At 38.9% G+C, this 20,697-nt stretch overlaps 1 protein-coding gene across 1 annotated transcript; it reads right to left on the reverse strand.

The window, feature by feature from the left end:
* Nucleotides 1–19,738, reverse strand: LOC101355726 (zinc finger protein 345-like). The gene is made up of 4 exons (XM_023739447.1): nt 19,386–19,738; nt 8,183–8,309; nt 7,062–7,212; nt 1–3,628 (listed from the first exon to the last, which is right to left on the reverse strand). The coding sequence occupies exons 1-4, from the start codon at nt 19,425–19,427 to the stop codon at nt 1,678–1,680; spliced, it is 2,271 nt and encodes a 756-aa protein (XP_023595215.1). The 5' UTR covers nt 19,428–19,738; the 3' UTR covers nt 1–1,677.
* Nucleotides 19,739–20,697: the final 959 nt, after the last annotated feature.

A 20,697-nucleotide genomic window follows, 5' to 3' on the forward strand; every position in this document is an offset into this window, starting at 1 on the left:
TTTTACATTCCTACCAGAAGTGTATGAGAGTTCCAATCTCCCTACATCCTTCCCAGCATTTGTTATTTTGTTTTTTCTGAAATACTAGTTAAGCGATGTATACTTGTATACTCACAAATATTTCCATGCTCTTCCCACTTTGAGACCCCAGTAACAATAAGCTAATACCTAATGCCAGATCTTTGTTTCTAAATATCATTCTCCAATAAAAGGAAATGGGGTTTCTTGGAGAAAAGTCTGATTCCAGGACACAGGCAGGAAAAAGAACAGATGAGCTCTGAACACTAGCAGAAAGTAACGTACAAGTAGCAATAGGTACATGTCAAATAAATACACAAACCTCCTAAGGGAGCTCCTAATAACCAACTCTGGGGTAATTTGAGCAAGAAAAAAAAGTAATATGAATTAGCCTACACAGGCAGTCCCCAGGTTGCAAATGTCAGACTTATGCACAACCAGTAGTTATGGACCAACTCCCATAAAGCCTATTACAAATTAGGACAAACTTCTGGCAGGAACTCAAGCTCTGCATCCCTTGCCTATTTCGCAGCATGGTATCAGCTCGCTCTCACTCGTTGGAGCTGTGCAAAGACCAGTGCCTCTCACGACATCATGCATGCCTTGCAGGGGAAGAATCCATGCTCCGTGTGTCCCTCTCATTCCAGTCACTTCACCCATGGTGAGTTTCACACGCAGATTGCCAACGCAGGCGCTCTATTGTCCTACATAATTTGGGAGTGAGCAGGGCGTATCAAGAAGGAATCCAGTGAAGTGGCAAAAGCTCCTAATAACAAACAGGTGCTACTTTGCGAAGTGCATCAAAATGTTACTATTAATATATTATTATGTTATAGATGTTTTCGTGCATCTGGAAGTGTTTCTTTAATGCTTTTTATGCATAGAAAAGTAGACCATATACTATACACTAAGCGTGTAGCTGATATTACATATGAACCATACCTAACAGTTCCAACTTACATAACAATTTGACTTAAAAACACACTTAGGAATGGAACTTATTCGTAATCTGAGGACTCTTATACTGTTACAATGAAATAAGAAAAGGGGAGAAAAAGGAGAGCTATTTCTTTCAAAATTCAGATTAACATGAAAGAAATAATTAGAACAAAAAATAAAATTTGGTGAACACCACAGGAATAATAATCACAAGTAATAATTATCACGGATACTAAGATTAGTCATTCAAAATATAATGGCAAACAGAATATTTGCAGTGTCAAAGTATCGCCCTAAGAGAAACTTACTAATTATTAAGGGTAAAAGAGAACTTTAACAACAGGGAAGAATGGAAGGAAACATTTAAATATGAAAACAAACACTCATAAACCAAATATAAGATGAGCGTATTTAATTACATACAAAACAACATTAATAAAAACATTAAAAATGCAAAATCACATTTTCTCCTGGTTAGTCCCTGCAAACTTATTTGTAATAGCCAAAGATTTACAGAAACATAAAATTTAGCTTCAACTGAGAAAATCAATAATGAAGAGGATAGTCCTGCATTACAATGAAACTGTCATTTCTCCCAAAAGCAAAAAGTAACTCTAATGAAACATTCGAGACACTATTGCTTTTTTACTCACTGAGAAACTATGTTCTTTAATCCTAGTCTTTTGGAAATTTGTCATAAGCATGAAAACATCTTACTTTTTACAGAGTAGTCTCTCCACTGTGAGTTCTTTTATGTGTAGTGAGAGCTGAAGCCTGACTAAATGCTTTCCCACACTGCTTACATTCATAAGGCCTCTCTCCACTGTGAGTTCTTATATGTGTAGTGAGGGCTGAGGCCTGACTAAAAGCTTTCCCACATCGCTTGCATTCATAAGGCCTCTCTCCACTGTGAATTCTTCTATGTGAAATGAGGTGTGAGGAACGACTAAAGGTTTTCCCGCATTCCTTACATTCATAAGGCCTCTCTCCACTGTGAGTTCGCATATGTGAAGTGAGGGATGAAGAATCACTAAAAGCTTTCCCACATTCCTTGCATTTATAAGGCCTTGCTCCACTGTGAGTTCTTGTATGTGAAGTGAGGTTGGAGGCTTGACTAAAGGTTTTCCCACATTCCTTACATTCATAAGGTTTCTCTCCACTGTGAATTCTTATATGTTTAGTGAAGGCAGAGAAATCACTAAAAGCTTTCCCACATTCTTTACATTCATAAGGCCTCTCTCCACTGTGAGTTCTTGTATGATTGCTGAGGTGTGAAGAACACCTAAAGGATTTCCCACATTCCTTACAACTGTAAGGCCTCACTCCACTGTGAGTCCTCATATGTGTAGTGAGGGATGAGGCCTGACTAAAGGCTTTCCCACATTCCTTACAGTTATAAGGCCTAACTCCACTGTGAGTTCTTAAATGTGTAGTGAGAGATGAGGCCTGACTAAACGCCTTCCCACATTCCTTACATTCATAAGGCCTCACTCCACTGTGAGTTCTTACGTGTGTAGTGAGGTCTGAGGGCCAACTAAAGGCTTTCCCACATTCCTGACATTCATAAGGCCTCTGACCATTATGAGTCTTAATATGTGTAGTGAGGTGTGATGACTGACTAAAGGTTTTTCCACATTCCTTACATTCATAAGGCCTCTCTCCACTGTGCGTTCTTTTATGTGTAGTGAGGTCTGAGGAACACCTAAAGGCTTTTCCACACTCCTTACATTCATAGGGTCTCTCTCCACTGTGAGTTCTTTTATGTGTAGTGAGGACTGAGGAACAACTGAAGGCTTTCCCACATTCCTTACATTCATAAGGTTTCTCTCCACTGTGAGTTCTTATATGCTTGGTGAGGGATGAGGACTGACTAAAGGCTTTTCCACATTCCTTACATTCATACGGTCTCTCTCCACTGTGAGTTTTAATGTGTGAAGTGAGATGTGAGGAACAACTAAAGGCTTTTCCACATTCCCTACATACATAAGGCTTCTCTCCACTGTGAGTTCGTATATGTGTAGTGAGGGATGAAGCATGTCTAAAGTCTTTTCCACATTCCTTGCATTCATAAGCCCTCTCTCCACTGTGAGTTACTGTATGTTTAGTGAGGTTTGAGGAACACCTAAAAGCTTTCCCACATTCCTTGCATACATAAGGCTTATCTGTGTTAAGAAATTTATGTAAAATGAGGCATGAAAGACTATCGGTTTTACAACGTTCTTTACATTCACATTTATGACCTCTCTCATGTGTCCAAAAGGACGAAAAACTAAAGAAATCTTTCCCACATTCGTTACATTTATAGTATTTCTCACCTGTGAGTGTCGTCACAGGATTCTTAAGGTTTGAAATACAAATGAAGACCTTTCCACATACCTTACAGTTCTGGGGATTCTTTCCATTAAGAGTTCTCATAGGAGTGGTTAGCTGAGAGGGACAACTGCAGGCTTCTCCACATTCCTTACATTGACAGGTGTTGCATCCAGTGTGAGATCCAGTATGATGGTTATGTGACGAGAGATCCATGAAGGTTTTTCCACACTCACAGCATTCAAAAGCATTTACTGCTGCAAGATTTTTTTTTAGCCCAGTAAGATTTGGAATCTGGCTGAAGCTCGTCAGATACTGATTACCGTCATTACTTTCACAGAGGTTCTCCACTGTAACACTTCTGTAAAATACATGCAAGATGATGTTGGAAATAAATTTGTTCCCATTTCACCATTAACAAGTGCAGTGAATCTCCATGGTTTTTGCCCTGACTGGTCTGAAGTTTTGTAAGTTAAATCATCTAGCAGAAACAGTATAATTACTGTTTCTCTAAAATACAAGGCTTTTTCATAACTGTGTCCAAATGACATATGTTTAAATTACTGAACATCTGACCCACATTTATGAAAATGTATTGTGAAAATTCTCTGAACGCAATTTTACAGATTTATATGTAGTCATAAGCATATACATATACATACATATATATTGGTATAAATCAGGATTTTGAACCGGGTGAAAACATTTCAGCAATCGTCAATGTAAATAAGGGCAGCATACGTGTTCACAGCAACCAAATCTGATGCCCATCGGATTTTGACCCAGGTAGGAAACAAACAGTAATGCCCCGTTTGAAGATGTCAGCTGACTACACTGCTAATAATGGGTGCCACTTGCCATAGTTCTGCCAATAATCCAAACTCCCCTACGGATCCCAAAAGTTTCAGGGGCCTAATGCCAAAGACTGGATTACTGGTGTGACATAGAGGGCAACACACGTACAAAGTGCTGTGGTAGGTTGACATCTTGGAGTGGGGAGCCGTTGATTGTTTCCTACTGGAGGTGAAATCTGAGAGGCAACAGATTTGGTTACTATGCAATTTGCATAGGCTGCCATTCTTAACGTTGACAATTACCGAACTGTGACGAACCAGTTGGAAGCCCTGATTTATGCACGTTGTTGTTAGGTGCTGTTGAGTATGTTCCGACTCATAGCAACCCCATATACAACAAAACTAAACATTGCCTGGTCCTGCACCATCCTCACAAGTTATGCTTGAACCCATTGTTACAACCAGTGTCAATCCATTTTGTTGAGGGTCTTCCTCTATTTCACTGACCCTCTTTACCAAACATAGTGTCCTTTTTAGGAACTGGTCCCTTCTTATAACATATCCAAAGCATGTGAGATGAAGTCTCACCATCCTATTTTCTAAAGAACATTTTGGCTGTACTTCTTTCAATATAGATTTGTTCTTTTGGCAACCAATGGTATATTCAATATTCTTTGCCAACACCATAATTGAAAGACATCAATTCTTATCTGGTCTTCATTATTCACTGTCTGGATTTTGCATGAAAATGAAACATTGTAACATCAAGGCTTGGGTCAGGGGCACCTTAGTTCTCAAAGTGACATCTTTGTTTTTTAACATTTTAAAGAGGTCTTCTGCAGCACATTTGCCCAAAGCTATATGTCATTTCATTTCTTGTCTGCTTCTTCCATGGGCATTGACTGTGGATCAATGTAAAATGAAATCCTTGACAACTTCAATCTTTTCTCTGTTTATCACAGTATTACTTATCAGTTCATTTGTGCACACTTTTGTTTTTATGTTGAGGTGTAATCCATACTGAGGCTAGTCTTTGATCTTCATCATTTGTTGCTTCCAGTCCTCTTGCCTTTCAGCTAGGAAGGTTGTGCCATTGGCATATCACAGGTTGTTAATGAGTCTTCCTCCTATCATGATGCCACGTTCTTCATATAGTCCAGCTTCTTGGATTGTGGGATATTGTCAGCATGAGTTGAATAAGTATGGTGAAAGTATACAACCCTGCCACACATATGATTTGAAACCATGCAGTAGCCCATTGTTCTGTTCCAACAACTGCCTCTTGGTCTATGTGCAGGTTTCTCACGAGCACAATTATTTTGGAATTCCCATCTTTTTGCAATGTTATCCATAATTTGTTACGGTCCACACAGCAGAATGCCTTTGCATAGTCAGAAAACACAGGTATATATCTTTCACGTATTCTCTGCTTTCAGCCAAGATCCATCTGACATCAGCAATAATATCCCTAATTTCATATCCTTTTCTGAATCCAGCTTGAGTTTCAGGAAGTTCCCTGTAGATTTTCTGCTGCAATCATTTTTGAATGATCTTCAACAAAATTTTATTTGCGTGTAATATTAATGACATTGTTCAATAATTTCTGCATTTGGTCAGATCACCTTTCTTGGGAAATGCATAAATATGGATCTCTTCCAGTTTGTTAGGTAGCTGTCTTCCAAATTCCATAGCACAGACGAGTGAACACTTTCAGCAATGTATCCTTTTGTTGAAATACCTCATTTGATATTCCGTCAATTCCTGGAGCTTTGTTTTTCGCCAATGCCTTCAGTGCAGCTTGGACCTTTTCTTTCAGTAACTTCAGTTCTTCAACATTGCTACCTCCTGAAATGGTTGAACACCGACCAGTTTTTTCTGGCACAGTGACTCTAAAGTATTCCTTCCATCTGCTTTTGATATTTCCTGTGTCCTAAAATATTTTGCCCATAGAATCTGTCAATATTGTAACTCGACGCTTAAATTTTTTCTTCAGTTATTTCAGCTTGAGAAATGTCAAGTGTGCTCTTCCCTTTTGGTTTTCTAACTCCGGGTCTTCACATATTTTATTAAAGTTCTTTACTTCAGCTTCTAGAGTCACCTTTTGAAATCTGTTCGACTCTCTCATCATTTCTTCCATTCACTTAGCTACTCTGCATTCAAGAGCAACTTTTGGAGTTTTTTCCAACATCCACTTTGGTCTTTTTTTTTCTTTCCTGTCTTTTTAATGACCTCTTGCTTTCTTCATGTATAATATCCTTGATGTCATCTCACAACTTGTCTGGTCTTCGGTAATTAGTGTTGAATGCATCAAATCTATTCTTAAGATGGCCACTAAATTCAGCTGCAATATACTCAAGGTCGTATTTTGGCTCTTGTGGAATTTTTCTCTTCAGCTTCAACTTGAACTTGCATGTGAGCAATTGGTCTGTTACGCAGTTAGCCCACGGCCTTGCTGCAACTATTTATATTGAGCTTCTCCAATGACTCCAAAAACGTAGCTGGTCTGATTCCTGTGGATTCCACCTGACAAGGTTCACTTGTACCACCGTCCTTCATATTGCTGAAAAAAATTATTTGCAATGCATGCCGTTGATCCGGCAAAATTTTATTATGCAATCTCCAGTGTTGTTTCTATCACCAAGACCCTATTTTCAAACGACCAATTCCTCTTCGTTTCCAACTTGTGCATTCCAATCATCAGTAATTAGCAATGCATCCTAACTGCATATGTGATCAACTTCAGACTGCAAAAGTTGGTAAAAACCTTCAATTTCTTCATTTTTTGCATTAGTGGTGGGTGTCTAAATTTAAAATTCGTACTAATCTCCCTTGAAGGAGTATGGATATTAACCTATCACTAACAACACTGTACAAATACATGTATATATATGTATGTGTGTGTGTGTGTGTGTGTGTGTGTGTGTGTGTGTGTGTGTGTGTGTATTTTAATGTGAGACTTTCTCCTGAGGCACTCCTTTCTTTTCTATAAATGACACTCACCTCAAAAGTTTCCCCTGGATTTTAGGCTCATTTTTACTGCCATGTGATTTGAAGATGTTTCCTAACACGGAGGACCAGGTATTATCCTTCGTGAGTCGCATCATTATATGTTCGCTGGATAACTTTTCTCCATCAATAAAGTTTTGAGACACTGACCCAATAATTCAATATGAGGTTCACAGTATGAAACAAAAAGGAAAGAAATTAGTAGGGAAAAAAGGTTGCTGTGAACAAAAAAAGATTTACCTTCATTTCAACATTTCAGCACTTTGGCAATGGTTAAAAGGCAAATCACTAGGAAAGACTTCCACGAGGATAGAGTGACGGTGACATGAATAGGTATAATTAGGAGAACTAAGAAAGAAGATGTTGGGCATAATACACATATAACATTAAAAGAGAAAAAGGGTCTCCATGACCTCAGGTGTGAGGGGATTGCTAAAGCCAGAAAAGTAAGCTCAGGTATCTGTGAAGTTGTGTCCTCAACTGAAAACAGACTTTTCCTAACTGATTCAAATGTAATTCCCTCCATTCAGGGCTGGTCCATCCAAAAATTCTGGCTTTCCTGGTGCTTCCCAACTCATTGGCTCTGCATGAGTCCCATCTCCACTGTCCTCAGTTTTCCTAAGTTCTCTGGGAAAACAAATGTGTATAGCTCACATGGTTCTCATGGAGAAATGCACATTGTGAGGAAGACAGTGAAGAGCAATGAACAATTCCTCGACACTCAGCCAATACTTTGCTCTTCAGGGTTTCCGAAGGACAGGTATGAGTTTATTTGTGTTCAAGTAATCACATCAAACTTACAATAAATACGTTAAACTCTGTACAAGATCGCAAACCATAAATCTCTCAGTGCCCCAAAGTGATCCCTGAAGCCAATGCTTACACTTACAACACTTAAGAAGCCTTAGGGCTTTTAATCACAAGATAAACGAAATCTCACTTTAATACTAAGAGCTTTAACTTCATGAGAAAGACAGGATATGTGAACTCCACAGAGTAAGGGACCAGGCTTGTTTTCTTTAACAATTTATTTCCATTCCTCAGCCCAAATACTGGAGCAAAGTTGTTGAGCAAAATACTTTTGTTGACTAAAATAAAAAAACTGTCATTCTTACCTACTGAAGCAAGGTTTCTGAAAGTTTCCATCATAACATCTCTGTACAGTTTCCTCTGAGCAATATCCAGCAAAGCCCACTCTTCCTGGCTAAAAAGCACGGCCACATCTTCAATGATCACTGAGTCCTAAAATATCCCACATATTCTGGATCAGTAAGGTACCATGTAATTCATGTGTACAAAAACAAAAAGTGAGGCTGACAGAATATATGCTTTCCCACCCCCACCCTTCTTCATCCCCACTCTGCCTGCTCTGCTTCCTGCGGCCAGTCTCTTAGCCGGGAAGCACCACCTTCTCCCCGGTGTCGCTTGGATTCCATCCGCCCACGCTGGCCAGCTCCCTAAGTGCCATTTGTTGGCTGCGATTGCGTTTTTCCCCTTCTTTAGATTTCTCTTACCTCTCACCACCTCCTCCTCCTTTCCCTCAAATACCTGGTTCCGTGAGCCATCTCTGCTTCTTCCTGAAAGGCTGCAAAATGTCACTTGAATGTGAAATGGCTTCCCGGCCCATGCTGCCAAACTAGTAGGATCCTTGGGGTTTTGTTCCTTTTGAATTGTTTCTTTTCTCTTTTCTCAAACTGGCAGCCTGTTCTAGCCGGGCAGTACTGCATGGCTTGGGACCTACCCCCTCAGTTTGCCCAGATGTGCAGAGAGATCCCCGAGGGGACTTCTTTTTTCTTGTTTTATTTTTGGCTTTTTTTTTTAATTTTTCTTTGGGAGTTTTCTTGTTCTTTTTATTTGTTTGTTTTGCTTTCTTCTCCCTCTTCTTCCTTTTTTGTCTTTCTTCATTACTCAGTTTATTGTCTCCCTATACTTTCCTTCTTTTCCTGTCCCCTGAATACCTGGTGCTGAGTGACACCTCTACCCCTTTTAGCCAGGCTGTACTTCACAGCCTGGAAGCAACTTCCTCAGATCTCGCAGCCACACTGGAGGGATCCCTGGGAGCTTTGGTTTTCTTTCTTATTCTTATTTATTCACTTATTCCTTTCCTTTTGTTTTTCTCCATTTTATAGTCTCTCATCTCTCCACTCCAACTGCAAGCTCCCCTACCACTCTTTTTTCTTTGTATGTTTTCAGCTCCCAATCCTCTCTCCTCTCCCCCATACCCATCTTAGCTCCACACATCAGTCTCCCCCCTCCATCCTGCCTACCTTCACCGTGCGCTGAACATCACACCACCAAGCAGCACAGGCATGGCATACTGGAACCTGCCCTGCACTGATTAACGGCCCGCCATGGTGGCCGTACTGCCACAAACAACCCATCCCAGCAACTCCTCTTCAGCTACAACTGCCCTGCCATACCATATCTGAGCGACTGACACTGCCAATTGGAGGTGAAAAGTATCGTGCCCAAAGACAAGCAAACAACAAAGAACACACAGCCCACCTGCTCTGATGTAGCCAAATAAAAAAGGACAAACCAAATTTACAATCAATAAACGAGGAAAATAACTACTGAATGCCCCAAAAACAACAGACAATATTAAAACATTTACAAAAACAGAACAGGATGTTTCCAGTAGTTGTAAACACCAGATGACTTTCCAGTAGAAAAAAAGAAACTAGACCTATCTGTTAGGGAATTCAAATCTGTAATATTCACAGCAATCCAAGAGTTGAAGAAAAAGCAGACAAAAATGATGAAAAATAGACAAATTCATAGAAAATACAGACAAAAAAATGGAAAAATTCAGGAAAATAATGCAAGAACAAAATGCCAAAATAAATTCACAACTAGAAATCATACAAAAACAACAATTAGAAATGCAAAACATAAACAGGATTTCAGAAATGAAGTGTCATAGAGGGGGTGAGGAGCAGGTCTGAAACAGTGGAAGACAGGATTAGCGAAACTGAAGAGAAACACTTGGATACAATTCTGCTTGAGAAAAAAATCAGAAAAAAGAACCAGGAAAAGGGGAGAGACCCTGAGAATTATGTGAGATACAATCAAAAGCAAAAATCTGCGAGTGATCAGAGTTCCAGAACAGGGGGAGAAAACAGAAAACACAGAGAACATCACCAAAAAACTGCTGACAGAAAACTTCCCCAATACCATGAAAGATGAAAAGCTGGCCATCTTAGAAGCTCAATGAACCCCATATAGGAAAGACTCCAAAAGAAAATCACCGAGGCATATCATAATCACATTTGCCAAAACCAAAGACAAAGAATGCTGAGAACTGCTCAAAAAAAAACAAAAAGTCACATACAGAGGAGAAACAATAAAACTAAGCTCAGATTATTCGGCAGAAACCAGGCAGGCAAGAAGGCAATGGAATGACATATATAAGATCTTGAAAGAAAAAAATTGCCAGCCAAGAAAAATATATTCTGCAAAACTGTCGTGCAGATACAATGGTGAAATTAGGTCATTTCCAGATAAAAATTAAGGGACTATGTAAAAACCAAACCAAACTTACAGGAATTACTAAAGGGAGTCCTTCAATCTGAGAAAAAACAACATCAGCTTACAGGCTGAATCTGGAACACAGGATCATACTAGCCAGATACTAATCTAGGAAATGAACTCTCAAAGACTATACAAAACCAAAAGAAATGCAACAGGGAATCAGAGTAATTAACCTGTAAATGACAACATCATCACAAGAAAAGAGGGAAAACATACCTCAAGCCGTATACAAAAAATAATTCAAAACGGATCAAAGACCTAAATATAAAGCCAAAAACTATAAAGTTCATAGAAGAAAAAATAGGACCAACACTACAGGCCCTAATACACGGCATTAACAGGATACAAACCATAACCATCAACACAGAAACCCCAGAAGATAAGCTAGATAACTGGAATCTTCTAAAAACCAAACACCTATGCTCTTCAAAAGACTTCACCAAGAGAAAAAAGAAAACCTACAGACTAGGAAAAAATTTTTGGACAGTACAAGTCAGACAAAGGTCTAATCTCCATAATCTACAAGAAAATCCAACATCTCTACAACAAAAAGACAAATAATCCTATTAAAAAATGGGCAAAGAAAATGAACAGACACTTCATCAAAGACGATATTCAAGCTGCCAACAGACACAAGGAAATGCTCACAGTCAGTAGCCATTAGAGAAATGGAAATTAAAACCACAATGAGATACTATCTCACCCCGGCATTACTGGCATGAATCAAAAACCCTGGAAATCACAAATGTTGGAGGGGCTGTGGGGAGATCGGAACTCTTATGCAGTGCTGGTGGAAATGCAAAACAATACAACCATTTTGGAATACGATATGGTGCTTCCTTAGAAAGCTAGAAATAGAAATACCAAACAATCCAGCAATCCCACTCCTAGGAATATATCCTAGAGAAATAAGAGTCGTCACTTGAATAGACATACACACCTATGTTCATGGCAGCATTGTTCACGATAGCAAAAAGACGGAAACAACCTAAATGCCCATCAACAGATGAATGGATAAACTATGGTACATACACACAATGGAGTGTTATCCAACGATAAAGAACAATGATGAATCTGTGAAGCATCTCATAACATGGATGAAACTGGAGAACATTATGCTGAGTGAAATAAGTCGATCACAAAAGGACAAATATTGTCTGAGGCCACTATTGTAAAAACCCATGAGAAAGTTTACACACAAAAAGTAACAATCTTTGTTGGTTACCTGGGATTGGAGGTGTGGGGGGGAAATATTGAATAGGTAACAGATAAGTGGTATCTTTGGTGAAGGGTGAGACAGTACACAATACTGGGGAAACCAGCACAACTTGTGCAAGGAAAGGTCATGGAAGCTTCACAGACACATCCAAACTCCCTGAGGGACTGAACAGAGGGCTGTGGGGACCATGGTCTCAGGGAACATCTAGCTCAATTGGCAGAACACAGTTTAGAAAGACAATGTTCTACATTCTACCTTGGTGAGTAGCGTCTGGGGTTTTAAAATCCTGTTAGCAGCCATCTAAGATACTCCACTGGTCTCATCCCTTCAGGAACAAGGGAAAATGAAGAGAACAGGATACAAGGAAAAGATTACTCCAAAGGACTATGAACCACAGCTGCCAAGGCCTGCACCAGACTGAGTCCAGTACAGCTAGATGGTGCCCGGCTACCACAACTGACAGCTCTGACTGGGATCACAACAGAGGATTCTAGACAGAGCTGGAGAAGGATGTAGAACAAAATTCTAACACACACAAAAAAGACCAGATTTACTGGCCTAAAGGAGACTGAAGAAACCCCGAGAGTATGGCCCCCGGACACCCTTTAGCTCAGTGGTGAAGTCACTTCTGAGCTTCACCTGTCAGCTGGGAATGGGACAGCCCCATAAAACAAAACAGGACTAATGAGGCACAGCAGTCCAGGGACAAGGGCTAGAAGGCAGAAGGGTACAGGAAAGCTGGTGATAGGGAACCCAAGGTTGAGTAAAGACAGTGGTGATGTGTAGTGAAGTTGTTAACCGCTGTCATAGGGCAACATGTATACTAACTGTTTAATGAGAAACTATTTTGTTCTGTAAAAGTTCATCTAAAGTGAGAATAGCGGCACAATTGGAAAAGCATAGTCGATGTCATTGAACTGTGCTTGAAGAAATTTTTGAAATGGTGTCTCTTTGGCTATGAATATTTTCACCAAAAAAACAAAAAAGGTCGAGAAGGGAGAGAGTTGACATATCATGGGGTTGTTAACCAATGTCATAAAACAGTATGTGTATTACTGTTTAATGAGAAAGTATTTGTTCTGTAAACCTTCACCTGAAGTACAATAAAAAAAAAAGAGAGAACGGTGTAGGTATAGAACCTTCTAATGGAGAGAAAGGTAAGGCAATACCAAGTAATAATAGACTGCTTCAAACTTAAAAGATAAGGGTAAATCCCATGGTAACCACAAAGAAAGTTAACAAACCTACACATCAAAATAAAGAGGGAAAACATAAAGTCTCAGTAAAAACAAAACCTACAAAAAACAAAAGAAATTCAAAAAAATCTACAAACAAAAGGAAATCAGCACAGGATAGTAAGAGGAACAAAGAAAACGCACAACATAGAAAAGCACTACAAAGTGACAGCAATAAACTCACACCTATCACTAATTACACTGAATGTAAATAGCCTAAATTCACCCATAAAAAGACGGAGAGTGACAGAATGGATAAAAAAACAGGATCCATCAATATGCTATCTATGAGAGACACATCTTAGAAAGAAAGATGTAAATTTATTAAAAATCAAAGATTGGAAAAAACATATCAAGCAAACAACTATGAAAAAAGAGCAGGAGTAGATATACTAAACTCAGATAAAATAGAATTTAAAACAAAATCCACTATAAAAGACAAAGAACACTATATAATGATTAAGTGGACGATCCATCATGAAGACATAACCATAATAAACATCTACGCACCCAATGACAGGGCTCCAAAGTAGGTAAAACAAACAGAAAATGACAGTTTCACAATAATAGTAGGAGATTTCAACACACCACTCTTGGTAAAGAACAGAACATCTAAAAAAGAAACTCAACAAAGATACAGAAGGCCTAAAGGGCACAATCAGCCAACTTGACTTCATAGACATATATAGAACACTCTAACCTACAGTCACAAAGTATACAGTCTTTTCCAATGCACATGGAACGTTCTCCACAATAGACCATATCTTAGGCCACAGAGCAATCCTCAATAAGATCCAAAACGATGAGATAATACAAAGCATCTTCTCTGACCACAAAAACATCAAGGTAGAAATTAACAACAGAAAGAATAAGGAAAAAAATCAATTACATGGAAATTGAATAATACCCTGCTTACACATCACTGGGTAATAGAAGAAATCAGAAATGGAATCAAAAAATTCCTAGAATCAAACGAGAATGAAAACACATCATACCAAAACCTTTGGGACACAGCAAAGGCAGTCCTCAGAAGACAATTTATAGGAATAGATGCACACATCAAAAAAGAAGAAAGGGACAAAAATAAAACGTTAACTACACAATTCAAACAAATAGAGAACAGCGAAAAAAGCCCACAGTCACCAGAAGAAAGGAAATAATAAAGATCAGAGCAGAAATAAATGAAATAGAGAACAGATAAACAACAGAAAGAATCAACAAAATCAACAAACCACTGGCCAGACTGACAAAAGAAAAACACGGGAAGACGAAAATAACCCAAATAAGAAATGAAATAGGGGACATCACAACAGACCCAACTGAAAAAGGATCACAACAGAGTATTATGAAAAATTATACTCCAACAAATTTGATAACCTACAGGAAATGGATAAATTTCTAGAAACACACTACCTGCCGAAACTATCACAAAGTGATGTTGAAAATCTGATCAACTTAACAAATTTAAAAGATTAGAAATCACACAAAGTATGTGCTCAGACCACAACGGAATTACACTGGAAATCAATGAAAGAAAGCTGGAAAATCCCAACATACATAGAGATTAAACAACACACTTTTAAATAACACATGGGACAAAGAAGTCCCTAGACACATTACAAATTACTTTTAAAGAATTAAGTGAAATTGAAAATGCATCTTACCAAAATTTCTTGGATGCAGAGAAAGCCATACTGAAAGGGAAATTTACAGCACTAAATGCACGGATTAGAAAAGACAGATCTAAAATCAGTAACCTAGGACTCCGTCTTAGGAAACAAGAAAAAGAAAAGCCAATTAAATCCAAAGTAAGCAGAAGAACAGAAATAATAAAAATGAGAGAAGAAATCAACAAAAATGAAAACAGGAAATCAACAGAGAAAGTCACCAAAATCAACAACTGGCTATTTGGGAAAAAATAAACTGTTAAGAGAGAAGACACAAATGACTAATATCAGAAATGGAAGAGGGGCCATCATTACTGATCCCACAGACATTAAAAGGATAGGAAAAGAATATTATGAACAACTCTATGCTCATAAACTTGATAAGCTAGATTAAAGGGACCAATCCCTTGTAAGAAACAATTTAACAAAATGTACACAAGAAGATCATTTCAACAAAGCTATAGGTATTAAATAATTGAATCAATAAGGAAAAACATCCCAAAAGAGAAAGCACCAGGCTCAGATAGGTTCTCTGATGCATTCTACCAATCATTTAATCAAGAAAGTATACTAAATTCTCTCTCTTCCAGAAAACAGAAGCAGAGCAAATACTTCGAACTTTTATGAGGCCAGCATCACCCAGTATCATCGTTCTGTTGTACATAGGATCGTTATGAGTTAAAACTGACTTGGCGGCACCAAACAACAGTGTAATTCAAATGCCAAAACAAAGATATTACAGTATTAAAAGAAAGAAAAACTACAGACCAGTATCTCTCATGAACATAGATGCAAAACCCCCAACAAATTAGGTAATTGAATCAAACAATGTCTAACAAGAATTACACACCATGACCACGTGGGATTTATTGTAGGTGGGTAAGACTAGTTCAACACCAAAACATCAACTGATGTGATCCTTCACAACAGGCTAAACAAGAACATCAATAGATGCAGAGAAAGCACTTTACAAAATCAAACACCCACTGAGAATAAAAGTGCTCTGCAACCTAGGAAAAGAAACAAATGCCCTCAACTTGGTAAAGAATACCTACAAAAAAACCGAGAGTTAATATCATAATTATTGGCAACAAACCAGATGCTTTCCTGCTAAGATCAGGAACAAGGCAAGGATGTTCCCACTCACCACTCCTATTTGACACTGTACTGGAAGTCCTAGGAAATGCAATAAAACAAGAAAAGTATACAGCTTTTAAAGACTCTCTCTCTTTGCAGATGAAATTATTATCTATGTAGGAAATCCCAAATAATCAAGAAAAACACTCACAAAACTAATAATGGATCATACCAAAGTTGCAGGATAAAAGGCTAATATACAAAAGTCAACTGATATCCTATATGCCAGTAAACACATTCTCAATTTGAAATCAAAAACACAATAGCATTTACGTTAGTAACAACAACTAAAATTAAACACTATAAATATAAAACAACAAATGCAAAAGAGCTTTATAAAGAAAACTATAAAACTCTGATGAAAGAATTCAAACGTCTAAATAAAAGGAGAGCTATTCCATGCATGGGAAAATCCAATACGGTTAAGATGCAAGCTCTTCCCAAAGTGATCTACACATTCGATGCAATCCCAATCAAAATCCTAGCAAGTCATTTTGTAGAAATTAACAAACGTTTTCTAACAACTCCATGAAAAGAGCAAAGGCTCAGAAACGCCACCACCATACTGAAGAAGAACAAAGTTGGAAGACTGACACTGCACAACTTCAAGACTAACTCTGAAGCTACAGTAATCAACAGAGTGTGATATTGGCAAAAGAACAAAGAGATCAATGGAAGAGAAGAGAGAGCCTGGAAATACTCAGGCAGAAGTAGAGTCATCTGATCTTTGAGTAAGAACTTAAGGCAATTCAATGGGGAAAGGATAACCTTTTCAATAAATGGTGCTGGAAAACCTACACACTCATTAACAAAGAAAAGGAAACCTAGAGAGTTCTTAAACCTTTTACAAACATTAACTCAAAATGGATCAAAAACCTAAGTATCAGTGAAAAACTATAAAGTTCCAAGAAAACAACATAGGCGAAAGCCTAGGAGATGCAGGGTCTGGCAATGAATTTTTAGATATAACACTAAAAGCACGATCCATGACGGAATAAAATGGATAAATTCAACTCCCTTAAAATTAAAAACAAAAACCTGCACTCAAATGAAAACACCAGGATGTGGAGCAACAGGAACTCTCAAGTCATTGCTGATGGGAATGCAAAATGGTACACCTAGTTTAGCAGTTTCTTACAAAACTGAACATACTCTTACCATATGATCTCGCAATCGTACTCCTTGATATTTAGCCAAATTAGTTGATAACCTATGCCTATGCAAAAATCTGCACATAAATATTTCTCACGGCTTTATTCATAACTGCCAAAAATTGGAGACAACCAAGAGGCCTTTCAATAGGTGAATGGATAAGCAAAATGTGCTGCATGCATACACTGAAACATTAATCAGCAATAAAAAGAAATGAGTTATCAAAAGTCATATAAAGATATGGCAGAACCTTAAGTGGATATTGCTAAGTAAAAGATGCCACTCTAAAAAAAGCTACATAAGATTTCCACTTTATAACACTCTGGAAAGGGAAAAGTATATAACAGTAAAAAGACTAGCAGTTGCCAAGTTTCAGGGAGAAGAGGAAGGGATAAATAAGCGGAGCACAGGGATTTTTAGGAAAGCAAAACTATTCTGTATGATATAACAGTGGTGGATGCGTGACATTATGCATTTGTCAAATACTATAAAAGGCGTAACACAAAAAATATACCCTAATGTAAACTATAGATTTTTGTCAATTAAAATATAACACTGATTGATCAACTGTAACAAGTTTAGCGCATTAATACAAGATTGAAGTTGTCAAGGATTTCATTTTACTTAATCCACAATCAACACCACAGAAGCAGCAGTCAAGAAATCAAACAACTCATTGCACTGGGCAAATCTGCTGCAAAAGACCTCTTTCAAGTGTTAAAAAGCAAAGATGTCACCTTGAAGACTAAGCTGCGCCTGACCCAAGCATGGTGTTCTCTATTGCCTCGTATGCATGCGAAAGCTGGAAAATGAATACAGAAGACCGACGAAGAATTGATGCCTTTGAATAATGGTGTTGGCAAAGACTATTGAATATACCATGGACTGCCAAAAGAACGAACAAATCTATTTTGGAAGAAATAACAGCCAGAATGCTCCTTAGAAGGACATGTTATCAGGAGGTATCAGTTCCTGGGGAAGTACATAGTGCTTGGTAAAGTACAGGGTCAGCGAGAAAGAGGAAGACCCTCAACAAGATGGATTGACACTGTGGCTGCAACAATGGGTTCAAGCATAACAACGATTCTGAGGATGGCTGAGGACTGGGCAGTGTTTCCTTCTGTTGTACACAGGTTCTCTATGAGTTGGAACCAACTTGACGGCACCTAACAACAACAATACAAGATGTAATAGTAGAAAAAACTGAAGTAGGGGGACAAGAATAGGGGTCTACTATGGAAACTGTACTTTCCACTCAATTCTTCTGTAAACCTAAAACTGCTCTAAAAAAGAAAATCTATTTATTAGAAAACAAAAATGAAAAAACAGAAAATCAGATAAGCTGAAATATGTAAGACAATCTTCCTGTAATTGGGATATATAACTGAAAAAATCAAAGCTCTCCCTAACGTAAGAGCTGGAGACTCAGCAATCCACAATACAGACTTATGTCATCTATAAATGTAAAGGTCATGTGTCCAGTGGAAAAATGAAATCTGGAGCAAGATCCAGAGTATTGGCACGGCTGACAATGCAAGCAGCAGCACTATTGACACTGTTCAGAGTGTTCACTGTTCAGTTTTCATTGAAAAGAAACACCTGAGCAAAGACTTAAAGGATGTGAAGGAATTATCCAAGGAATCAGTGAGAACACATTGTTCTAGAAAGAGGACAGAGCCGGACAACAGGTCAGAAGATGGGAAGGTGTCTTGTATGTTTTAGGAAGCGCCAAAGGCCAGCGTGACTAGAGAAGAATGAGATGCAGGAGAGAGAAACTGTAGAGGAATCCAGAGAGGTGACTGGGGTCAGTGGGCCTATCAAGTTCTGGGGAACTTTCCGGCAACTGAAAAGAATCTGGCTTTTATTCTGAGTGAAATGCTGAGCAACTTTATGCTTCTGAGTAGAGGAAAGTCATGCAGCTTTTAACCCTTTCAAGACCCAAATGCTCCAGTGCCTGGGCAAAGTCAAGACAATTGTTAAAAAACATGGGACCAGGATGGCTCTGGAGGGAGGGGCTCACCCTCCACAGCCAGAGCTGCTCCTTCTTCAGGCTCTGGTCAGGAGACTCTGTCATTCAACAGAGCACCGAGGCCCAGGGTGGGGGCGTTAACACCCCACGGTGCCAGCTCTGAGAGTCACATAAGGAAGGTGACCCCAGGCATCCAAATCCTGAAAAGCCACATGTGTACAGAGGAAGGGCCCAGTAACAGTGGAGCACCTCAGGGTGCCTCCTAGGGCTCAGTCCCTTGGCCTCCTCTGCCACCTTCTTTCTTCATTGAGGAACCACGGTCCCGCAGCACACAGCTGCTCCCCCAGCAATTCATATCCAGCCTCGCCCACTTACGGTAAGGATAATCCAGTTCTCCACACAACTCACCATTTCTTTGCTCCATCTTCTGGAAGTCGAAGGGAATGTCATCTCTGAGCTCAAAATGCCACTTCAGGAAGAGGGATGCGAGCAAAAGAAGAACACGGGAGTTTGGAAGCAGATGTTTGGTCCACACACAAGTCTGAGAAGTTGAAATCCTTCCCTGGGATTTACAGATGTGCAAGATGGGCACCCTAGGTCCCCAGCTGCCTGGACTGGCCTAGTTCTCCCTGCATCACACCTGAGACCTGAAATGGAAGAGGGATGGGGAGGAAAGCGTTGAGGAAGCAGGGAGTGACAGGTCTCTGGCCTCCTCCCAGGCTCGGGGCCATGCTCCACCCCGAGGGCATCTGCACTGAAGGCAGAACAGGCTCCAGCCTCCAGAGCACACACCTGCATTCTTTATGTGGCTCCATGGGCCTCTTCTTTCTGCCAACAACAACACAGATGGAGGAATTTACCTATCCCAGAGCATGGGAAGCAAGCAGGCCTGGGAAGACTGCAAAACTTGAATCTGATTTCTCCAGGGAGTCAGGGGTCCAATGTTGAAGCTGTGGATTCACGTGTATAATTTTGCCCCTTATACATCAACATAAGCATTGTTATTTGATATTAACATGGGTAAATTATCAAGAACATATTTTTCAAGTTTTGTCAATGAACTCATCATGATTCATTCATTTTTAATTATGTGCACTTAACACCTTTCTATTGTGCTTTTAATTTTTTTTTTTCAGTCCATTTGTAGCATTGTAATACACGGTGGGTATTTTTCCTGTTGCTTTTGCAATTAACATTTCTTTCTTCCCCTTGAGGTTGCTTTTGCAATTAACATTTCTTTCTTCCCCTTGAGGTTTCTTTCTTTTTTTTTAATTCTTTAATTCTTCTGAAGCTTCAAGCTAAAGGAACAGTTTTGGCACGGATTAGGCCTTTACCAAATGGAAACTGATATTGTGGTGTTAGGTGAGGGGCAATTCTTAGATACTGAACTAGGAAAATTCAGTAGTTTCAAATGAAGATTTGAATTTCACATGAAGTGACACTACCAGTCACGTCTCCAAGTGGAACTCCAATCCAGAAAGGGAATACTTTTAGGACATCTATCTCTAGGGAAGGAAATGGAAAAATAAAAGGCACCACATTTTTCTAACGATGTTGAGATTACAAATGGTGTTTAATGATCATTTTTACTCTATGCATTTTTGAACTTTTTGACACAAGCGATATTTTTACAATTTAAAAAAATAAGAACACTTATTTTCTCCACACACTAGTTTTCAACAATGGATTCTTAGCTATGATACCAAGAGCATGAGCAATA

The sequence above is a fragment of the Trichechus manatus genome, unplaced genomic scaffold, assembly GCF_000243295.1.
Source record: "Trichechus manatus latirostris isolate Lorelei unplaced genomic scaffold, TriManLat1.0 scaffold00134, whole genome shotgun sequence".
Lineage (NCBI taxonomy): Eukaryota > Metazoa > Chordata > Mammalia > Sirenia > Trichechidae > Trichechus > Trichechus manatus.

What these genes read in the sequence shown, in the direction of transcription:
- LOC101355726 (XM_023739447.1), bottom strand. Translation starts at nt 19,427, where the DNA reads ATGACATTCCCTTCGACTTCCAGAAGATGGAGCAAAGAAATG. An exon ending in GAAGATGGAGCAAAGAAATG is followed by an intron (nt 8,310 to 19,385) that starts GTGAGTTGTGTG and finishes GGGATATTTTAG; the next exon opens with GACTCAGTGATCATTGAAGA. An exon ending in ATCCAGGGGAAACTTTTGAG is followed by an intron (nt 3,629 to 7,061) that starts GTGAGTGTCATT and finishes TGTATTTTACAG; the next exon opens with AAGTGTTACAGTGGAGAACC.